General features: G+C 36.5%; 1 protein-coding gene across 5 annotated transcripts in view; it reads right to left on the bottom strand.

Annotated features, from left to right (window-relative positions):
- Nucleotides 1–22,603, bottom strand: part of SMARCA2 (SWI/SNF related BAF chromatin remodeling complex subunit ATPase 2) — a 124,600-nt gene that overhangs the window by 24,690 nt on the left and 77,307 nt on the right. For all 5 annotated transcript variants that reach the window (XM_080573793.1, XM_080573795.1, XM_080573794.1 and 2 more), the window contains exons 27-28: nt 14,741–14,818; nt 10,839–11,057 (exon numbers count right to left, since the gene is read on the bottom strand). In XM_080573793.1, coding sequence (XP_080429919.1) covers nt 10,839–11,057; nt 14,741–14,818 — 297 coding nt within the window. The remainder of the gene's footprint in view (nt 1–10,838; nt 11,058–14,740; nt 14,819–22,603) is intronic.

Raw genomic sequence — 22,603 nt, 5'->3', positions numbered from 1 at the left:
CCTTCCCCTAAGGAAACAGGACAAGAGAGTACAATAGTCTGAAACCTTTATTTTTGAAAGAAAACTGTGGTAATTTAATGGACTCCAATTTTGCAAAGGATTGGGCGCCTAATGAAAGGCAGAGAAGCTGGAAGTGTTAGGAATCAATGTTAAGTCCAGTACTGACAAAGCCTTCATGCTTTTCCGAATCTTGTTGCTGTATCCTAGTCTATGTAGACAAAACAATTTATTTGCTTAAGAGCTGAGACCATGAAAGCTTCTCAGGGAACCAGAATTATAATAAAGAGTATATTGGCCATGAATTACAGAAGACAAATCCCCTTCATCCAAAACAGGAGACCAACCAAACGCACACATGCATAAAGTGGATTTTTCAGAAGGCAAGTTACTTCTTAGACAGTTAGTTTTCCTATTGCTGCTTGCAACTACATTTTCCCCTTCGTAAACAGAAATAACTTAGCTGTTTTGAGGTGGAAGTCTCAAAAAACTGGAAACTGAAAGTAAAGAAAAATCAAAACTGAAACTATTTTGTTCCCCCATTAGAAGTGCAGGTCGTTATGGATGCATTCTTACCTTCATATGGAGAGTTTTGAAAACAACACAACACCATGACTGAACACGTTTTCAACTGATAATTATGAACACAAATAAGTACTAAGAGCTACTGCTCTGTGTTTTGTTTTGTGACTGTCTTCAGCAAGTCAATCATCATATAGGTCTTAACATTAGTTTTGAACTCATTTTATAGGAATCAAACAACTCGACTCCGGTCATACAGTGAACCACTGGAGATGCTGAGAATAAAATGAGTTTTGGCATCTAAGGCCTGTCTCTAGTTTTCAGTGGCACGACATTGCAAGACAGTTATTTTTCGTTTGATCTGAGGCAACTACAGCTATAAGAAAGCTAAGGCATAATGAAAGCCATTGCTATTACTTACAGTTAAAGAAACTGTACACACAAAAGAAAAAAGGTGATGTAGATCTGTTTGATAAATCTACTTGACAATACTGAAAATATGCTGAAAATGCTGAAAATGTAGGTGAATAGAAAAAGCTGTTAGCTTCCTGATTCCTGAAGAACAAATAACTAACCTAACTATGCAAATTTTTCAAAAGTGTGGAATTTTCTAGAGGCAACAAATAACTTACTTAGCCACTGTACTGACCATTAGGAACTAAACTTAAAGGTTGTTAAGCACTTAAGCAGCAACAGAAAACTTGTCAGTAACACAGAAAAGAAGTGAAAGAACCCTACAAAGGGCTAACAACAAATGTCAAAAGCACCAAAACATCATCACTCTACCTGTACCTACCAATTTCTCTCTTCTAATAATCCTCTACATCCTGCAGTGGTATTCCAAAAGAAACTCCACTTTTTTTTTCTTCTTCTTCTATGCTCTATTTGAAAAGCTATCCCCCTATATTGTATATGTTTACTCAGATTATACCTGACAGTTCATGAAGGCATCAACATTCCAACCTGAAATTCATCTTCTCCAAAAGATCTCTTCAAAATACAGTTCTGCTTAGTTTCTCAACACTGACATTCCTGATACCTGTTGCTGTTTAAAGCTTCTACACATTGAAATTATTTGCTGGCTTTCTGTAGGAAGTTCCCCTACTCTGTAACTAAATAGCTCTTATTATGCTACTGCATAGAGGTCAGTATGTTACTGACAAAGATTATGAAGAAAAATAATAATACTTGGCAATTAGATGAAAGGGCATAAAATTTAAGATCTAATGTGCAATGGCTAAATATCTGAAGTAAATATAAGGATTGATACAGAGTTAATTTAACTGAACATGCTTTCCTTCATGGATAGCACTGCACAACCAACAAGTTGACTTTGTTGGGTCTAAACTATAACAATATAGATTAAAATATGCTCAAGGCAAAGAATTAGTGAACACTTCCAGTATCTCCTTATTTACTGCTGACTCATTTTGCTCCACGTAAGGAAAGTTCCAAAAATTCTCCATGCAACACAACTCGAAAATATATATTTTTTTGTAAAAATGCAAACTAAATTCAATTATTACAAAAAACACATAAGATTGTAATAAACACTCTTCTCAAATTTTCTGAATTTCCACAAAATAAGGAACTCTAACCTTTCAGTCAGTGTTCATAATTCAGAGTCTGCATCTTTACATTGCTGAAGATTGCTTCTTTTTGAGAAGTGGGAGAACATAGGTTGTTTTCTGCTTTGCTTTTGAAAACTGTTAACAGTTGTTTAATAACTAGCACAGAAACTCCAAGTGTCTATCTTGCAAATTATAAACAATTTTCCCTTGCCTAATTTCCCAATTTTAATTTAAAGGTTGATGTAAAAAAGTCCTGACAGTATAATGCAAGAACATACTTACCTTTTTTTAAAAAATAGTCTCATCCAAAGAAACAGATCATATAATTAAAAAAAAAAAAGTATCAATCTAAAGTTTCACACGAATAACTTATATCCTCTGATTTTTGTTTCTGGTCTGAGAAAAATACTTCTGATAAAGTATCGTAACATTTAATCATCATCTTTAATACGACAGTTATTAAGTAAAGCGTCACACAGATACAGCACTGATAAACTTGCTCCAAGTCAGAGCAAGCCACATTGGTATGAACGTAAGATCCACTGGGGGGAAGGAATTGGGTGATAAAAAGGAACAGTTGTATTAGTTTTATCAGGCTGACTGTGCAGATGCTTTCCTTAGCCAAAAAGAGCTTTGAGAAAACATGCATTCACTGTATTAAGACAATAAATGCCAAATCATCATTATCTTTATCCTGTGGTCTACATCTATGCAGCCACACTCTTAAAATATCTACAGAACTATCTCTAACGGTCTTCTTCAGGTTTTCAAAAAACCCCTCCCATACATGTGTACTTTATGCCTTACTAAGATTTCATTTGAAGAAACAGCCTCCTGACCTAGGCAAACTAACAGAGGCAAAGCATAAAAAAAGATAGAAAGAAACAAGTTCCAAATAAATTCTAAGCCAGAAACAACTGGTATCAACTTCTTACTTTTTATCACGGAATGATTGCTTTTTTGTGTGTTTCAGTTGTTTTTTTAAATCTCCTCTCCTTCTCTTTGAAAATCTAAATAACCTGATGGACACGTCTTGTCAATTGGAGTAATAGCCAGGTTTATCACTGTGTTTGGAAGCACTCTCATTCAAAACTTGAGGACAATACAAAACAGTTTTATAAAACATTGCATGTGGAAGTTCCTAGATGATAAACATAATTCTGAAAGGGAAGTTATTATAGCTGTTCTAAACTACATGATGGCATCCTGCGCATTTCAGATTGTTTAGAACCTTATTGGATATTGATATGCAATTAGAAGAAAAATTTACAGACTGGATGTAAAGAACTTAAAGACACTGCAAGACTATCATCTATGAAAATATTGCAGGAAAATTTATCAGGGAAAAAATATTAGTCATTTACAGACTGACGGTTGTACAGGAATAAATTTAATGTGACTGAAGCTATTTTTCAAGGACTGATTTAACTGATGTGTTAAAAATATTTTTAGTTTACAATTGCAACTTTGAATAACTAAAAGAAAGAGAAAATAACTGTGATCAAGACAGTGCATGGTTTTTGAAAGGTAGTACGATATAATTTTTCTCTATATATATTCCTTAAATTACCTGGAGAAAGTGATCAATTACTTAATGTACATACATAAAGATAATATTCAGTTGATACATTGCCTTTTTATGCATCTCAGTTGCCCTTTGTTCATTTACTGTTCTCTAAGATTTATAAATAACACTATGAAGTGCTACACTTTTTCTTCTTTACTTGAACAGGTCATGATTCCTTGAAATTTCCCATGCCAAAAATGAATCGGGAATAAAACCCAAGGTGAAGAATTTTAAGAATCTCTCAACAAGCCTGATAATGAAAGCAGAAGTTCTTTTACCTGTTTTTTGTTTTGGTTTGGTTGTTTTTCTTTTATGACTGCAGGTGCCAAAGGCTTGCTGAATTAAAATGGATGAGCAGCAAATGCAAGTAAACCTCTAACAGAAATTCAAATAGGAAGCATCTTATTTTATGCGAATCACAGAAAGGTCCTATTGGGGAAAAAGGGCTCTCTGAGTGCAAACAAGTCTGCCTTGCTCTTTGGTTCAGTCTTTCTACTTGTGAGTGATCTATTACACACAATTTTCACCAGCAGAGAAAAACAGTTCAAGGAAGATACATGTTTCCTGGCTTCAGATTCAAAGGTAATCCATCTTCAAGAAAAATCTAACAAGACTGATATGCCTCATTTTTCCCATTTATCTTGTTCAGTATGACATACATGCATATGTTTGTTGAACAGACAGGATTCTGGAGCATTTAAGGACAGTTATTTCATTGAGAAAGACTGGAAGGGGAAAGTGTTTTTTTGTTTGTTTGTTTGTTTTTAATTTTTATCAGCATTTTCTCTCTGTCTTACCCAGAATTCTGAATCAGGACAACCTATTTTAGCAGTGTACACAACACTACACTAACAAAAGTATTGTGAGAACATCACTACTCCAGTTACATTTTTCTTCCTTGACCAAGTCTGCTTCCTAGGAGAAGAGCCAAAGAAAAGCTGTTGCATTAGAAACTCACTGTTTTTGGCAGGTGACAGAGAAAAGTGGGGGTGACTACTTTTCTCACTTTACCTAAGTTCATTTTAAACAATAAACATTTAATTTGGTCAACTGTATAACACTTCTGTGTCCTACAACAAGAGATGTTCTATTTTCTTCACCATTTCACACTTTAGAAGTTATAAAAAAAAGAGGTTGCTACTGCTGATGTTGAAATGTGGGTTTTGCTTCCAGGTACTTCCTTCTGTGGTCTAAAATAAATCTACTGGTGGGCCATATCATTTTATCGTCCTTCTGAAAGTATTTTTTTTTCCATTTTTAATTACTTGCCACACCACTTAATTAGCTTAGACATTATAAACAAAGTATTTTTGGTAATGACTATATTCCTTTCACTGCTGACAGACAATTTTTTTCTAAGCAGGAGGAAACAAGCTGCACTTATGTCAAAAAGACATTCAGTAATAAAGAACAGAAGATTCCCAAATACAGGAATTATACTATATGCCAAGGATTTACTCTCTCACATTCAGAGAAGACAGTTTCTTTTATGGGGACACCATGAACATAAAACTCAATCAGAAACACATTTATATAACCTCTAATAAAGTAGGATGGTTTCTCTTTCCAGCCCTGAGACAAGTATTTCCTGTTGCTGCTTACTTTGTCTTTCCATACTAATGAGAACTTTTTGTACTATAAAATGTTAATTTACCTTCCCCCCCACCTTGAATAACAGGGTGTAATTTAAAAATATAAATTGGATATGGATATTTAAAAATATAAATTCTTCTGTTCTGGTAAAAGGTAGGATATTAATACTTTGTATAGCTATTTGTCCTGGCAGACAGGCAATGTGGCTAACTGTTTTGCTGCTCATAATGCTTAGTATTAAAGAGAGACCTTTCATGTTTGTTTTTGTTCTTCTTAAAAAAAAAAAAAGAATCAAAATTCACTCCTTCAGAACGGGAACTACATGGTGATTTTTATTATTATTATTTTTTATTACTATTAAGTTTTCAGGGGTTAACCTTTCTTCATTCAAAGAGCATTGCCTCCCTTTTCTTCTGAGACCCTACCAATTAAATCAGAAAAATATCTGGTATAATGGCAGGGTTTGCACCCTCAACAGATCAGTCCTTTGAAAGGACAGTGTAGTCCTGGATCTTTTGTGGACCACATTTGCTTGTAATGCACCTTGCTAGTATTAGGCTATGGAAGGGATAACTTTAGTCACCAGAAAGAAGAGATCAGCACCTCCCTCTCTGACACCTCATGAGAAAGTTATAGACCACAATGAGGTCACCCCCCAGTCTCCTGGTCTCTCTGCTGTATCCTTAGCTGCTCCTCATACATCTTGCCCTCATGTCCCTTCATCATCTTTGTTGCTCTCCTTTAGACACATTTTAGTATTTTTATATCATTCATATATTGTGGAGCCCCAGACTACACAATACTTAAGGTAAGGCTGCACCAATGCTGAGTATAGTGGGACAATAATTTTTTTTTTTTTTTTTTTTTTTTTTTTACCACCTAGCTATGCTGTTCTAAATGGATCCCAGGATACGGTTTATCCTTTTTGCTGACAGGGTACATTGTTGACTCACAGTGAACTTACCACCAAACAAAACCCCCAGCTCCATTCTGCAGGGCTGCACCCCAGCTACTTGTCCCCCAGCCTGTAAGTACATCACAGAATCGCTGACATTGGAAATGACCTCTAGAGGTGATCTGGTCCAACCCTCTGGCTCAGTCACAGCTATCTAGAGAAGGTTGCCCAGGACCATATCCAGATAGCTTTTGAAGATCTCCAAGGAGGGAGACCCCACAACCTCTCTGGGCAACCTGTGGCAGTTCTCCATCACCCACACATAATAAAGAAGTGCTTCCCAACATTCTGACAGAACCTCTTGTGTTCCAGTTGTGCCCACTGTTACTTGTCCTGGCACTGGGCACCACTAAAAAGAGCGTGGCTCCATCCTCTTTGCACCCTTCAGTTATCTATCTCTTTATCCCTTATTATTCCCTATATACCCTTTCAGTTATTTATACACATTGATAAGATCCCCCCCGATGCTCCTCTTCTCCAGCTTTAAGTCCCAACTCTCTCAGCCTCTCCTCATAGGATTAAATCCAGGATTACACTGTTCCAGGTATGGAATCCGGCATTTGTACTTAGTACTAATTCTAAATGTGCACACATAAAAGCAAAACTGTCTTAGAAAACAACAACAAAACCTAAAATTTTTTTTAGTAATTTATATCAAGTTGTTGTAATAAGCTGGGCCAACTTTACTACCTGTGATGCAGGACCTATCTTTTAAAAGACTGTTAGAGAGAGTATGTAAAATCAAGAAGTCACTTAAAGTTCCAGCTGATGAAAAAATAGTTGAAAATGCTTTTTACCCTAGCTAGTAAACATAAAGAAGAAAGCAAATAAAAATTATGTCATAATTACATTAAACAGTATTCACCAGATATTCTTCTAGTACCAGTTTTCTTTAAATAAGAGTGACTAATAACAGACTAAATGCTTGAATTTCACTTTGATTTTTTAGATCAGCAAAACAAGTAGTTTGCAGTAGTTGGAGATTTGCATTTGTGCAGGAGATAAACCAGACAGTACTCATTTTGGACTAAAACATGTTTCCCTGGCCAATATACAAAGCTATGTAAAATCAACTGCACAAGAAGACAGACCTTTGTTCATGTCACCTAGCCAGCAATTAAATTGAATGAGAAGCAGAATCCAGAGATTTAGCTTCAGATTAAGGGTTTGTAGGATGACAGACAAAGAACATGAGAACTAGATAAACTGTCTTGATCAGGAAAGAATTATCTTGGTATCTCTGCCTAAGTTGATAGGAATGAAGACAAGGATACAGTAAGTATCCCAGATGGGAAAAAAAAAATATGTTGAACAGGAAACTGGTCAGTATAACAGCTCCTTGATCAGCAGGCCAAATGCACTTTTTCACAGTGTCTCAAAGAAATGTCTTCTGAGTCTTGAAGACCATCCTAAGCAATGCGGACTTCAGAAGAACTCTTAAAACCCTCTAGGAAATAATCTGCCTAGAGATCCAGCAAAATATTTTACAGTCCTAATAAAAGTGGTGCAGTGATAGAATCTACCAGAGCATAATATACTTCCAGAATATAAATGCTTCCTAAGAGCAGAAGAGGCGAACTCCTCCCTCCTGTTTTTAGGGAATCTGGTTGTCATGTCAACAGCTACAGAGCAGCAGGCTGCAGCGACAGCTAGTGATGTTTCTTACAGCTTGCCTGAGAGGTTGTTACTGAATTACAGGTTGTTCAGGGCAGCAGCACAGTGTCACCAGACACTGTGTATGCTCATATTTATGGCTTATGTAATCATTTGTCTCCTGCTTCCCAAATCAGGTACTTGGCTTCCTGGCAAGGACAGAGCTGACACTTTTGACAGTATGCGTGTGCATACTGGCCTTGAGGTGTTACCTTTCGTTTATGGATCTGCTATGAAGCCTACACTTATGTAGGTGGGACCCTAACTAAACTCTTCAGTGTTTGGTGTATCAGTAGGAGGATCAGGGTCTAGCTGAGAAGCAGCAGGTAGCTGATCTCCACAGTATAGCTTGGTTGCTCATTGAGGTAAAACCCTCAAGAAAAGAAGAGATGAAGTCAACCTGCCAATAAAGACAAAAACAGAGAGACAGCTCAAGCGCTGAATGTTGATATTAGCAAACTGACTTAGTCAGAAATGCGAAGTTTTGTTCTGCAAAGGCCCATGAGAGGAGAGCTATAAAGCCATTAGCAGCAGCTACGGCATGAGAAAAAATAAGGGACATCCCTTGCCACTAATAAACAAGTCTTGTTTTTCTGTAACACTGCAGTAAGGGCAGAATTATCCAGTACCTGCAAGTGGCATGATACATGGGTAAAAGGGTGTGCTATGAAATAAAGTACCATTCTTTAATTTGAATTTATTGGCTCTTCTTTTATTTTTTCTTCTTCAGGTTTTACTGATATAAGTAGTTCACTGCATTTCTCGGGGAATGACTAATTCAAATTGTCCATACAATATGCATAATTCTCTTTTTACTTAAAAATTATAGGGGCAAAGGCACAATGTACAAATTAACAGACTTACAAATTAGCTTATTAACAATCTATGGTAGTTTTATTTACTTAAAGACTTGCTTGAAAATGTTTTACAAGATTATTATTATATCTTTTTCCACAGCTCTCCAGGGCTGTTACTTCAGAAAAAGTAAAAAAAAAAAATTCATTTCTTCAAGAAGTGTTGGTGGTGGGAAGACAATGTTTGTTAACAAAGAACTGTTTTACACACACACACACAAAAATCAGATGCAAAAACTCAGGAAAATTGATTTAGGTTTTCAGTATCCACACAATGGGGGATTTTTTATTCTGAACCTTCATAAGATTGTTAACACTAAAAATCTGATTCATTTGAATAAAAAGTTTGAAAAAAAAAATAGTAGTTCCTACAACTGCATTTGTTTCAATACTTTCTCAAGTGTAGAGATGTTACCTGAAAAGGACTTAAGTTAAAACACGTATACAACAGTCACAGTAGTGTCCACAATGCAAAATGTATCTGACTTAGCTTTTACTTAGCTAATTTGAAAACATGTTTAACAACTCAGTGGAGAAGGAAGGATTTTTTTTTTTAAAGAGAATAACAAGCCATGTTGAAAAATGGATAGTCTGCATACCACCTTGACTTTAACATGACCTCAGTCATCAGAACAAGTACTAATCAGTTTAAAATCCAACAAGAAAATTTTTAAAAATATTAAGGAAAACTAACAGTTAAATATATTTCTCCGTAGAGTTTTAACTTCACTGTTAGAGAAGGCTTTGGAGAACAGACCAGATGAACATCTATTATAAATGACATAGGATAGTCTGAATCTGCCCTGAGTACAAGGATGGATTAGACAACTTGTTGAGGGCTGATATTTTTCAACAGTAAAGAAATGAAGGTGAACTTTAGAAGCAAACCAAGGTGTAAAGCACAGAAGTCCAAGCTAAATTCTGTGTGCCACAGCCAGAGTATTCTGTCATTGAAAATAACCAGTTAAAATGACATTGAGTATATATATATATTTATATACATACACACACACACATATATATACTATAGTGTAAGCACTTCTACTGTAGGAAAGGGTAAGTATTGAAGAATCCAGAGGGGAGTTCATGTCTCTAGGTCTTGCTTCACCAATGACTACTTGAAAATTCCTCTAGTTTCATCAAGTTGCTGCTGACGTGTAATTCAAAACTTTGTTCATGTAAACTTTACACCCAGCAGCTGAATCTGGATCAGCTCTTAGTACAGCGTCTCACAGTGCACTCTCACAATCACTTTTGTTAACTAAAGTATGCTAGATTTCTACCCATCTTTATACACAAAAGCTATATTCATGTTGGTATCAAGTCTAATTATTTTACAACAAAATATACTACGCCAAACCATGTAGATTAGTTTTGCACATACAGTAACTTTACTAATACGTTTTAGAAATCATAGCATTACCAAATTTGCTGGTTTTGAAAATATTTCCTTCACCTCCTTACTACCACTCTGGAAAGGCATGTGTATTAGAATTCAATAGACATGTATTTTGCAGAAAAATGCAAGAATTCTCAAGTGTAAACAAATCATGGAATCTTTACTTTTAGGTCTTACATTCAAGTTACATATCATTTCTCAAGATTTTTGACCTTAATGGAGTCAAAAAATGCTCAGGACTTGGAAATGAAAGACCGAGAGAGAAAAAAGACTTCTGTGAGAGCTTCCAAATTCTTAACAAGATTAAGATTCAGCTATTAAAAAAGTTAAAAAATATAGCTTCTACAGCACAGGAAACTTCAATATACACTGATTACCACTCTTCTCCACTGCAAAAGAATGTACATTAAAGACAACATTTATTGAAGTACCTAAAGACAGATCCATGGCGATAGAATAGTTGCAGTAGAAAGTTATCACAGTTCTGATTCAATATTTAGTAACACTGACTTAAGTTTCATCAAAACAGCTTAGAAGTTACTAACGCCTTGAACATAGTTGCAAATGCTGAATAACAGTCATATGCAGGTCTTAACTATTATATTGTGCTGTCACTTGTGCAACTGTGCAATCTTCAATAAAAGCATAAGAAAATGAATAAACTTCAACTGCGAAAGACAAAAATAAATAAATAAATAAATAAAATAAAGCAAAGGGGTTACCCTACCCGCAGCCACTGTTTCTCTGTGAGAGCATCGCTGTAGTCCACATCCCTGCGTTGACGGGATCCTCTTCCAAATATTTTTTCTTCCTCTTCTTCACATGTGAGCCTTTCAACTTCAGCATCATCCTTAATAATCCAGGATGGCAATTCATCCTCCTCCATCAAGCGAGGCTTGCGCTTGGGGTTTCTGGCATCCTCTCTACGACGATCCATGTCCATACGCTGTAATGGCAGTTGGGAAAGGATAGAAAAAGTTATAAGAGCAACTATTAAATGAACCAATGGAATTCCCAGCTATCTAAAAATAGCAAAAACTTTAAACCAATTCCATCACAGGTATTTCCCTTCCATCAGCCCAAATACTTCTAAAATGCAACTATATAAAGAAGTAGCTACACTTGACAGTTGATTTTCAGTCAAGTTCACTACTTCATAGCTAGCTTAATCTGCAGTAAGTGCACAGCAAAACAAAGTAGATCACAAGAACACAAAGACGCCGTTAGTTAAAAAACTCGTTTTTTACAAAAGTTTTGTGGTTTCTTTATATTCATAAACGTGATCTGTGAACACTAATAATTCTTTACAACATCCCCATAAGGTGTTTTTATTACTTAACTAAGAAGAGTAAGTGACAACATACTAGTTTAGTGAATCTGAATGTCAGGAAGGAAATTTAAAAGGTGCTATTAGAAAAAAAAAGAGTCGAGAAAGATTAAGAATCTCAGAGAAAAGATTGCCTACTCAGTGCCAGAAAGCCAACTAACTTAAACACAGAATTTTTACTTCTGCTGTATTACGCAAAAAATCAAATCACATACAAAAATATAATGTAAGATTAGGTAAGTATTAAGAATATTAGAAGTATAATGTTGTGCTAAGACTTTAAGCTGAAAATGAAACAATCACATAAATTCATTTCAAGTGTGGTGAGCAATTACCTCATAAAATAGATATGGATACTCAGAATACATTCTAATGAACTACTGTGGACTCATCAGTGAGGTGGTTTATAGTCCTTCCAGGAAAGCATCCATCTCTCTCTACTGACTATATGCTGACCTAGGCTCCTATGCTCCCGTGAATCTCATTTAGATTACTTGAACAGTCCAAATCAGATAAGTATTATCCTTTTCAAACACACCTGTTGAAGAGTCATACAGGATTCCTTAAAATAAAACCCCAAGGTACTCAATTTAAAACCACCGATTCATACAGCCAACTGCTGCTGTATTGCTGTTTTGGATTCCAGGAGTTAAATTCCGTCAGCACAACTATAGTATTAGCACCCATTTTTCTGACAGGCCTATAATTTCACTTCACAGGAAGTTTTTACATCAAGAATCTTTAAGCAAAAGATAACTTAAAGTTTTTGTTCCTATTTATGAATTTTGCCAGGAATAGTAACCCTTGCTGAAGCACACTATTAAGAAATGACAAGAGTTGTACAGGTTACATTGGAACACCGACTTCTGTCTCTGAATTTTGTCTACACTTTTTACTACATGATGAAAAACTAGAAATGCCATAATTTGCATTGAATGCAAAAAGTATGACAACTGTGAGATCTGGGGCTATCTAGAGGTTTTTACCTATGCACATGGAGCCACCAAAAGGCATGGGAAAAAAATCCACTTGTACACATCCTCTTTCTGTGTACATAGCTAAAAATACATGGTGAACTCTACAGGTACTTCTAAGGATCTATGTCAAAGAATACTTTTAACCTGAAAAATGACAACATAAAAAAGGTTTCTCAGCTTGTTGAGAAATCAATCTGTTCTCTCACCTATTGTTTTGGAACTGGTTACTTCAGATAAACATCGTATTTAATAGATATAAGGGAAACACATGCTTTTGCACCTCTAAGCCTAGTTCAATAAACAAACCAAAACACTTTTTTCCTGGATACCATAGTTTGCTGCATTCTGATTACATCTGCACAACCTCAACAGAGGGAATGAAGCTGCCTGGGTATCACTGAGATAAGGAAAACACAAACTATCTTTATGCTCTATGTACAACCTAAAATATCGATAAAAAGAATACAAACAAAGTTGGCTGCCAAACTTGTTTTTCAGACTTTCCTTTTATAATTGAACACATTTTTCCAATAAATGGAAAACAAAATTTTTTTTAGTAACAATTAATATTTTTCTTAGCCATTAACATTTAACTTTGACGTTTCTATCTTCAGTATTTTCAAATCCCTGACTTTCAAAGCACATTTAACTCTGCATCTTCAAATTTTTATTACCGACTACCAGTTCTTTACTCTCCCTTAAAACCTTTCATATAGATTTATATGATAAACATAAATTAAGCACATGCAGTGCTAAAATTGTCTTCAGTCTAGGTCTCTCCACTGTTTGCTTGAATGGCTGTAAATAACCTTTGAATGAAATCCAAAAGGACAGAGTCACGGAAATTTCTGGAAAACAGCCGTAAATTAGTCAGCTACTTCTCTTCAAGGATTAGTTCTTTCCTTCTGGATCTGAAGAGAAAGCACTAAGAAACCGTTTCCAGCAGCAAATCTGTTTTCACAGAACTCGGGCTACTTATTTTTTGCCTGGATTTCTGGTACAACAGTGTTTACATTGATCACTATGCACCATTCAGCTAGAGAGGACAGCTACAGTAGCAGCAAAAATCCTATGGTACATGTACAAACAAGCTGTGATGGAGAACAGAAAGGAGATCAGCCAATAATTTGGCTGAAATTAGTCTTTTTGAGTTTTGGATCAAATGGCCACATCTTGATTTCTGTCATGGAAAAAGACAAGTGTCTTTAAACACTCCTTTTCCATGCAGCCTATCTTCAGGGATTTCAGTTCTTCTAAGATAACATTAAATTAACCTTAGTGTGAAAGGACTAGACCAACAACACAGCAATGATAAAATGCATGCGCAACCATGTGGGAGAATATGGCCTTTATCAATTGTGCCCTTGAAGAACAGTTACTTATATAAGAATGGCCCCTGAACACTTGTGTCACAGCCATGTTTTACAGATGAATACTTGAGCAGACACCAAGAAATTAAGAACTTGTGGTCCTATTAATGGTGTTTCGGTAGATATCACCTCCTGATACACTTTCATTCACACACGTGAGTGTCTGTGTTGTTCAATCTTGCAGAAAAAGAAGCCTATGTAGAATGAGAGGAAGTGGTACTTTCTCCTCAGTACTTCAATATTTTAAGTATTTTTCTGCTGCTGTGCCATTGGCTCTTAAAGTTACCAATCCACCAGCAACCATCACATTAAACAGATGCTAAAATGCGAAAGCCATGCCTACTCTGACATTTTAGCAATTATTCCTCTAATGTTCTAATAGCTCTAAGAAGAAGGGAAGTACTAATATAAAACGAGTTCCCCACATTTGAATCACTGTCACTAGCTCTACTTTGGTAATTTTTCAACAGTTCTATAGCAGAAGAGATGAAGCTGCAGAAAAGATGAAGCTAACAGCCCTTGACAAAACCACAGCAAACCCCAGCTAACTCACAGAGACCAGCACTATCATTCTACTAATTTACTATCTTGCTCAGTTCCTGTAGTTGTCTTTGCCAATATCATAGCACAAAAGACAGAAGAAATGTCTAAAAAATAAAAGCATGTTGTAGAACTAGTAAGTCAAACAGTGACTTTCAATTTTAAACTGTCTTATGTCATGCCAGAATCTTCCTCCAGATTGGCATTGTTCCACTACTGTCTGCAAGGATCTCTGAAGTCTGTCTTGTGAGGAAATCTGCATTTAAGTAGATTTTTCTTCTTTCCTCAGATAAAAAATGCAAGTAAATAAAACTATTCCTCTAACAAGGTTTTCCAACACTGAAACGATAAAAGGTTAAAACCTTTGCTAAAAACGCTAGAAAAGATATTCTACTTATGATCATATCATCCTTACCATGAACAGATCGAATTCCTCCTCACGTCGAGCAATCATCTGATTCAGAGTCTCATCATCAGGAACTTCATCCTCCTCCTGGTCACACAGATGGATAAAGGCATTAGGGAGGAAGCTTTCATGTTCAACGTGAAGCAACAGTCTGCATCATGTCAGCATTGTACTGAGCCTCCCTCCTTCTGTCAGGAGGCATATGAAACACTCAGACCAAAACTAAAACTTTTAACATGTTCAGCAATTCAGAAGTAATGCAAAATAGACATCATAAGAGACAATTGGGACTTATTACCACTTTCATAAATTGAGAATGAGGAAATGAGCAAACATGTAACCAGGAAATTTTGGTTTGTGGTTTTCCTGGGTCAGAAGCACAGCTAGTGCTTCAGTTAAAATATATGCACTTCTGTTCTGCTGTTCTACAGTACTGCCTCAGAAGCACCATTCTGTACAATGAGGTCTTTGCTGTCAAAGCAAGGAGACCGAAATGGTCCTAGACTGAAAAAAACAAAAACAAAAACAAAAACAAAGCAACACCCTGTCACTCAACTGGGGAAAAAAAAATGATTGCTGAATCCCTCTTTCTCTTGATCATCAGCTGCTTACAAAGTGAGATGCTAACCTCTGTCTTCAGACAAAAATAATTATTTCATAAAAGCAGAAACATTCCTTGGAAAAACAAATCAGAAGTCTAGAATTCAACTAAGAAGTTAAACAGCTATTACAACCATTTTAATACAACCAGGCTCCAGAATTTTAATTTTCCCTCTCTAAATTATTTTGAAAGCACATTTCAAACCTGACAACAGGTTAATATAAGCTACAGACTGGTTCCACCATAGAGCTTATTGACCCTATATTATAGTATGCTGCAGACACACCATTTTTAATGAAAATTCACGTTCGTTATTTAGTGAAATGGGAGTACAGAATGCTGCAAATAAAGCCTAAAATTGCATAGCATTCTTTCTTTCCCCAAAATAAACAAAAGAAAGCTTGTGTCTATACCCACACCTCCAATTTTCTCACCACTGATAAGACATCTTCACCTCAGAAAAGAGTACAATTTTTATTAACACAATTCCTACCACTTTTGTGACTTAAGGTACATATAATTTAATCATGAAATAAGAAACTAGAAAAACTACAAGACAATTCTTCTCACTCCTAGTCAAATGCTCTTTCACAGAAAAAAAGTCTACATATCTCTTCTGCATCTTTTATGATCAGCGAAGAAAGTTACCCCCATGAAAGTTTCACATGCTTCCTTTCACCTTAAATAGAGTAACTTGTGACCTTTAAAAAAAAAAAAAAAAAGACAACAGGGATCCCATAGCAGAAACTGTAACAGCACCAACTGCATCATATGTTATTAGTCTGAATAATCATGTTGCCAACCAGGTAGGTATCACAGAATCACAGAATGGTCTGGGTTGGAAGGAACCTTAAAGATCACTCAGTTCCAACCCCCCTGCCATGGGCAGGGACACCTCCCACCAGACCAGGTCGCTCAAAGCCCCATCCAGCCTGGCCTTGCCCTAAGGGCATCCACAACTTCTCTGGGCAAACTGTTCCAGTGCCTCACCACCCTCAAGGTGAAGAATTTCTTCCTAATATACAATCTAAATCTACCCTCCCTTAGTTTAAAGCCACTACTCCTCGTCTTGTCACTACGCTTCTTGACAAAGAGTCCCTCCCCAGCTTTCTTGTAGGTCTCCTTTGATATTGGAAGGCTGCTATAAGGTGTCTCTGGAGCCTTCTCTCCTCTATGCTAAATAACCCCAACTTGCTAAGCCTGTCTTCATAGGAGAGGTGTTCTGGTCCTCTGATCATGGTCCTCCTCTGGATCCACTCTAGCAGGTCCATGTCTTTCTTATGCTGCAGGTCCCACAGCAGAACACGGTACTCCAACGAAGAGTCTCATGAGAGCAGAGATAATGGGGAGAATCACTTCCCTCAACCTGCCAGTTATGCTTATTTTGGTTATGGTTGGCTTTCTGGGCTACGAAATGGTGGATTGGTGGACAAAAAGCTCAACATGAGCCAGCATGTCCTTTCCTGCAGAGCTGCTCTGTATCTTCTTATTCTCCAGCCTGTTTCATGTTCGGGATTGCCCCAACCCAGGTGCAGGACCTTGCATCAGCCTTTTTGACTGTACGTTTTTCATACAGGTCCACCTCTCAGGCCTGTCCAGGTCCCGCTGGTTGGCATCCCTTCCCTCTAGCAAGTTGACCACACCACAGAGCTTGGTGTGCAAAACTGCTAAGGGTGCACTTGATCCCACTGTCCATGTCAACAATGATGTTTGACAGTGCCAGTTTCAATACTCCTGAGGAAAACCACGCATCGCTGTTTTCCACCTAGATATCAAGCCCTTGACTGAAACTCTTCGAGTGCGACCATCCAGGTAATTCCTTATCCACCAAGTGGTCCATCCATCAAATCCATGTCTCTCCAACTTGGAGACAAGGATACCAAGCAGGACAGTGTGAAATATTTTGCACAAGACCAGGTAGTTAATATTAGTTAACTTATTCACTGATGCTGTAACCCCATTGTAGAAGGCCACCAAACTTGTTAGGCATGATTTGCCTTTAGTGAAGCCATATTGGCAGTCACCATTTTCCAGGAAGATCTGCTCTATGATCTTGCTGGGTCCAGAGGTGAGACTGAGCGGCCTGTAGTTCTCCAGGTTTTCTTTTTTTCCCTTTTTAAAAACGGGACTTAACATTTCACCTTTTCCAGTCACTGAGATCTTTGCCAGACTGCCAAGACTTCTCAAATATTTTAATGGACAGTGGCTTAGCAAATATTTTGATGGATAACAGCTTAGCAAATTTATCTGTCAATTCCCTCAGGACCCTTCGATACATCTCATCAGGCCCCACGGACCTGTGCACCTCTAGGTTCCTTAAATAATCTCAAGCCTGATCCTCTCCTATGCAGTGGGCGGTTCCATTCTCCCAGGCACTGCCTTTGTCTTCTGTGATACAGGAAGCATGGCTAGAACACTTGCTGGTGAAGACCGAAGCAAGAAATTCATAGAGTACCTCAGCCTTTTCTGTAACCCAGGTAATCAGGTCTCCCACTTCATTCAGGAGAGGGCCCACAATTTCCCGAGTCTTCCTTTTATCGTCAATACACTTTTAGAAGCCATTCTTGTTCCCCTTGACATCCCTGGCCAGATTCAATTCTCTGGACTACAGCTTTCTTAACTTGATCCCTTGCTGATCAGACAATTTATCTGAACTCCTCCTAGGTTACCTGTCCTTGTTTTCATCCTCTTCAGGTTTCCTTTTTATGTTTGGTCAGGAGCTCCTTGTTCATCCACAAAGGCCTCCTGGAATTTTTGCCTGACTTCCCCTTTGCTGCTATGCATTGCTCTTGAGCTTGGAGCAGGTCATCCTTAGCCAGCTTTCTTAAGCCCCTCTTCCCTCCAGGGCTTTATTCCATGGTACTCTACCAAGCAGATCCTTGAAGAAGCCAAAGTCAGCTCTCCTGAATTCCAGGGTTGTGAGCTTGCAGTGTGCCCCCCTCAGTGTTCTAAGGATCTTGAATTCTACCATTTCATGGTCATTTCAGCCAAAGCTGCCCTTGAGTTTCACAAACCCTGTAAGACCCTGCTTATTGGTGAGAATGAAGTCCAGCTTAACTCCTCTCCTTTTTGTTTCCTCTATCACTTGGAGAAGGAAGTTATCATCAATGCACTCCAAGAATGTCCTGGATTGCTTATGCTCTGCTGTGTCGTCCTTCCAGCGGATATTGCAGTGGTTCAAGGTACCCATGAGGACCAGGGCTTGTGAATGTGAGACTGCTCCAGTCTTCAGAGAGTCGTTATCAGCTCAGCCTTCATGGTCAGGTGGCCTGTAGCAGACCCCCACACTATAATGTCACTCGTCCCTGCCCTCGGTTTAATCTTAACCCATAAACTCTCAGCCAGCTCCTCATCCATCCCCAGTCAGAGCTCCAGGCACTCCTGATGGTCAATACCATACAGCGTGACACCACTTCCTCATCTCCCCTGCCTGTCCTTCCTGAAGAGCCTGTATCCTTCCATTACTAAATGAATTACATTACCAAATAGATTTTATGAACACCATTGCCAACAAAAAATTCTCCATGATCAAGTACCTTCTAATAATCTGTCACACATTCATATTATTCAAATGTATCTTTCTAAATACACAGAAATGATCTCTTTGTTATATCTAGTTATGCTAAAAGTGGAAAAAAGAGTAAAAAGGAGAGCAAAGGAAAAAGAAGAGTTAGGGGAATTTGATGCTGCATTTAGAAGAACTAAAAAGAAAGTACAAGCAGAACATGGTGCTCTTCATACCTGAGTGAAAAGCTTTGGTATGTAAGTTTAAAGCTCGCTTAGCATGGAAATATTTAACTAGCCAGTCACTAAGCAATCTCTATTAGATGTGCTAGTCCATATTTGCAGGTCAAATTTCTTTTGATATTAATAATTTTTAACTGATGAGATTTACTTTTTCTTGTCAATCTACCTCATTTGACACTCAAATTTTATCTCCAATGCTGTTGCACTGAAGAAGCAATGACTGACCAATGCAGGGTGGTGCAAATTCAATCCCTCTTACTCCCTCAAATGTTTCAGTGTTTGGGCAAAGTTTTGCATAGTCTCTGTTTACAGAGAAATTTTACTTTAAAGCTTTGGCAAAGACCTATTCTGCTATTTTGAGGATATTATTTCGTTTCTGTTTTTGTTTTTCTTTTCATTGTGCTTTTTTTTTCTTTTATTAATAACATGTAAGACAGTGAGTTGTAGTAGCAGCTTAACCTTCAGGTTTTTTTTTTTAATGTTTCAAACACAAAACATCTGGAAGAAAGCTGTTCCTTTTTTAAAGCTCACACATGTACTTTGTAAGTGTATATATACTTCAGAATATATACATAATGTGTGTCTGTGTAGGACAGGAAACAGGAAGAAGAGGTGTAGGGGAATACAGGAAATTTCAAAGTTAAAAGCATCCTGTGCCTAAGAAAACGGCATAATCTATAACAAATCACCAAAAGTCATTCAAAAGAGTGTAAGAAACAGCTTGAAGTCTTTGTCATCTGAACTAGGGCAGCTCTATGCATGTGTATGTGCATTTACTGATTTTTTAATTACTTGATGTCTAAAGTCTCTTCTACAGTTTAATTTTATTATACTTTTCTCTACAGTCAGAACTGTACAGAAATAGAAAACAGGGCAGTTATGAAGTCAGATCAGGATTTTGAAAGGATGATGAAAAGAATTACAATCCAAAAAAGCCTTTCAATAGTCTAAGCCAGTTTATGAAGCCACAAAATTAGTATTAAGTGCCTGATACTGCATTACTCTTGTCTAAACTACAGTGTGTCCCATGCATGTGAAAATACTATCTTAATAACGGTAAGGCAATGAATTGTTTTAATCATCCCATTACTCATTACTTTCACCTGTGAAAATTTCAGAACTGTTTGTTCCAATAAAACATTTTCATAGACATCATCTTCATTATGGCTACGGTCCATATGGAATCTCATATGAGGTAAATGCTCTTCATATTACACCCCTTCAAGGGCTTGTATGAAAAGAAAAAAGCAAAAGCCTGAGCTGTAACATTTTCTAATGACAATGTAATTGTTTAAAAACTATTGCCAAATACTTCTGAGCAGCCTGGACAGAGAAATTCTATACATTTTCAGCAACAGAAAACATACCTAAAAGAAAAAAGAAATTAATGAAAAAATAGTATATAAAAACATGTTTAGAACCTATGTTCTTATACAGAATATATGGATGACAGACCAGCTCTAATTATTCTCCACAGTATTTTAAGCAATTGTATGTTAGAACAGTTAATCTCTAATTACCTAGCCAGTAATCCTTTTCAAACAAACTTGATATTTTTCAAATCTATCTTGCCACAAAATTTGTTTAACAGCCCAGCATGAAGGTACCTACGTTGAGCTAGAGTCAGAAGTATTTGGTTATATTACTGATCTATATGCCTGATTTTATGGATTTGGGTAATGGATCTTTGAAACTGTTATTAAAAAAATAATTGCAATAATTGTCATATATATAAAGAAGAAAAAAGAGACCACTTCAAAGTTTGAAAGAAACAGTTTAGGCAAGTCATTAGAATCAGCTAATTAATATGATCAAGACCATGCAATTGTTTTCTAGATTTTTAGACAACTAAAAAGAGTACTCCATGTACAGTTTATTTCTTGTAAGAAATTAAATTATTATATTGAATTATATTATACTTGAATTATCAGGTGAACTGTTAGAAGACCAGTCCTCTAGGGTTTTATGTGAACCTATTTTTGTAAATGAGCGTGCCTACCTAATTTCAAATATTAAAATGTAAATCAGTAAAGCATAAAAAACAGTAGTCTCAAAAATTGTTGTCTGTCATTCTGCATTTGGAATTCAGTTTGGTGGGCTCTAACATCCTTGTCTACTGCTAAATCTGATTTTCAGAAGAAACATGTTATCAACTATAATTTTATTATTTAATTTATTGGACTGGAGCAACTCCAAAGCAATTTATGTATCACCTGGTAATGTCTCTTCCTTCATGATACTGGAGATCTAGTCATCACGAGAAAATGCATTATGTGGGACACAGAACACAAACAAAAAATGTGTTTCTAGGTAAGTTATGCCTCAGTTCTTTTCAGAATTGATTCAATTTTGCAAATATATTCCCTTTCAGATGTTTCCTAAGCACCAAACAGGGAAGACTAGATTTTTTTAAATTTCCCGTTACTAAGTATGACTACACTTAACAAGCACAAGGAGAGATAAAAACTGTCCAAATACACTTTGAGCAATTAAATGTTACTGAAGTTATTTTAAAAATAAAAAAAAGTATATAATTTTAGGAGTCAAACTATAACACCAATTTGTGCTTTAAAGACTGACACCAGGTTATAGTAAGCAAACATTATTTAAATCTGTGCATGTCTGCCCAAATATATTTGAAAAATGCACAAAAAGTAAATTGCTCTAAAGTCATCCATCAAATAAGGCATGCCCAGTAGGCCTGAACTGCAGTCCTGAACTTTTGAAACATTTTAAAATAAATATTTTCTATGGAATTTTGTACATGAAAATACAACAGAAAGATCTCAATTTTAAAAACAAATCTACAGGGTTGCCAAAAGATTTCTACCAGTTTCAAAGTTTATACATTCATGTAGATGGTGATGGCTATATGAGAATTTAGGTTTCGTCAGAAATAGTACACATACATCATACCATTTCTGCATTCACACACAAATAATCATTACTTATGAAACAGACAATCTGATTCATTTCTTATGAAAAATACTAAAACAGGTACAAAATAGCAAACACTTTCCTTAATGATGTACTAGGTTTTTCTGTGTGCACAACAACATAAAAAGGAGTTTATACAACAGGTTTAATTATTGAAGAAGTAAACCCTTTGGTCTTTGAAAATTTACATCACGTAATGATAGATGACTGTGAAACAGACTATAGAATCTTGTTTTCTTTCCGTGTGTACCATATTCAGATGGTACGAGCCATACTGAGAGGCAAAATAAAGGCAAGAAATCTCTGCAGTCTTTAACCAACAGAGGTCATTTTCTTGAGGCAGGAGAAATCATTGCAGCATGGAACTTTTTGTGTTTGTGTCTTCAGTATAACTTAATACATTTATACTATCTATCCCAAATGCAGTGCTGATCCAAATTATGAATTCTGTTCACAGCAAGAGAACAATCATCAGTGACAGGCAGAAGAAGGGGCTTACAATTCCACAATCCCAATTCCAAAGAAGAACACAATGGGATAAATGATTAGTGTTTCTACAATCTCAGTTCCCACTATTATAAAGAAAA

The sequence above is a fragment of the Anser brachyrhynchus genome (genome assembly GCF_964034855.1).
Source record: "Anser brachyrhynchus genome assembly, chromosome: Z".
NCBI lineage: Eukaryota > Metazoa > Chordata > Aves > Anseriformes > Anatidae > Anser > Anser brachyrhynchus.
This window is presented reverse-complemented; position numbering and strand designations above follow the sequence as displayed.